We start from the raw sequence: 1,357 nt of genomic DNA on the forward strand, positions 1-1,357 counted from the left end.
CAAGATTTCCTGGCTCTCAGCAGGGTCAGAGAGCAGCAAATCGCTTGAGAAACTGGGTGAGAGAATAAAAACCCTGGTTCTGTTTATTCAGGGGGATGTTGCGAGTCCCCTTGGGACGTGTCTCTCCTTCCAGCTGTGGCTCCTGTCCCTCCGCGACTCGCCGTTTCCCAGGAAGTTTACTCGGGCGGCAGCGTGCGGCTCTGGTCCGACTACCTCAGCGTGCGCTTGCACCCCAAGAGCGTCTACGTCATCCACCAGTACATGCACGATGGGTACGGCCGGGGTCAGAATCTGTTGTCCACAACAGGCTTAATTTTTCCCTCAAGGCAACCCTAAGAGGGTGTAGAATAAGCTTTTTCCCTTCTCTCTTCCTTAGGGACTGTGGTTGTCTGGAAGCTTTCGGACAAGGCGAGAGTCTCCTGCAGGATCCTGGCTGCATCGAGGAGTTGGAAGATCGGCTGCACTTCTACGTCGAAGAGTGCGATTACCTACAGGTTTGACAGCTTAATCCAACCTCCCTCTTCTGTCCGGAACCTTTCTGCTCAAGGTTAGCAGAATCGCAGATGCTGCCATCATTTCCTGCAGGGATTTCAAGTCCTCTGTGACCTACACAACGGATTCTCCGGGGTTGGTGCCAAGGTGACAGAACTGCTCTGCGACGAGTACTCGGGAAAAGGAATCCTGACCTGGGGCTTGACTCCAGTCACAAGTTCTGCGGGAGTAAGTGAACTCTGGGAAAGAGCAGGGACTGGCGGGCATGAGAGCCTCGGCCTGGATTAGGCCGTTCCTTGTTTGCATCTTCAGATTCTAACGGTTGGATTTCCACCTCTCCAGGATTCTCAGAAGAATTTTTACAGACTGATGAACACAGCCCTGGGCATCGTCCGTCTCGCCAGTCACAGCTCGCTCTTTTGCCCCATGTCGCTCTGCGGGAGTCTGGGAATCAAGCCACAACCTCCCGTTACGTTCCCGTACATAAACTACGATGTACGTGCTGTGCGGCGCTTTACCTAGAAACGGCACCTGCCCCCGCTGCTTCCAGCTTTTTCAGCTTTACCCCTTTCTCGAGCGTTTCTGACTACATCTTTGCAGCCGTGGTTTTTTGTTACGGTGTGCTGCCAAGCAGAGATTTTCTCCTGCTTTTTCACGGTTAGCAGAGACTTCACAGCCAACTTTTCATTCCCACAGTCTTTTCAGACGCTCAGAGTTTGTGCCTTGCAGTCTTTCAGCTGGCGCACTGCCTTCAGTTCTGCCGCTGGAACACCCGCGGCACTGTGTTACTCTGCGGGTGGGGGGTACGTAACCCCGGCCTTGCCCGAGCACTGCAGAGCTGCTGACAAGAAAACTGCCAGCAGGA

The 1,357-nt window shown here is 53.9% G+C and overlaps 1 protein-coding gene across 1 annotated transcript in view; it reads left to right on the forward strand.

The window, feature by feature from the left end:
- Positions 1-133: 133 nt before the first annotated feature.
- The window catches only part of MSTO1 (misato 1, mitochondrial distribution and morphology regulator), a gene marked incomplete at its 5' end in the record, with an annotated part of 2,752 nt that continues 1,528 nt past the window's right edge, over positions 134-1,357 (forward strand). Inside the window, 4 exons of the mRNA XM_010155451.1 lie at positions 134-272; positions 377-494; positions 586-720; positions 835-987. Of these exons, the coding sequence (XP_010153753.1) occupies positions 134-272; positions 377-494; positions 586-720; positions 835-987 (545 nt within the window). The remainder of the gene's footprint in view (positions 273-376; positions 495-585; positions 721-834; positions 988-1,357) is intronic.

Source organism: Eurypyga helias, unplaced genomic scaffold, assembly GCF_000690775.1.
Source record: "Eurypyga helias isolate BGI_N326 unplaced genomic scaffold, ASM69077v1 scaffold32327, whole genome shotgun sequence".
In the NCBI taxonomy this organism is placed as follows: Eukaryota; Metazoa; Chordata; class Aves; order Eurypygiformes; family Eurypygidae; genus Eurypyga; species Eurypyga helias.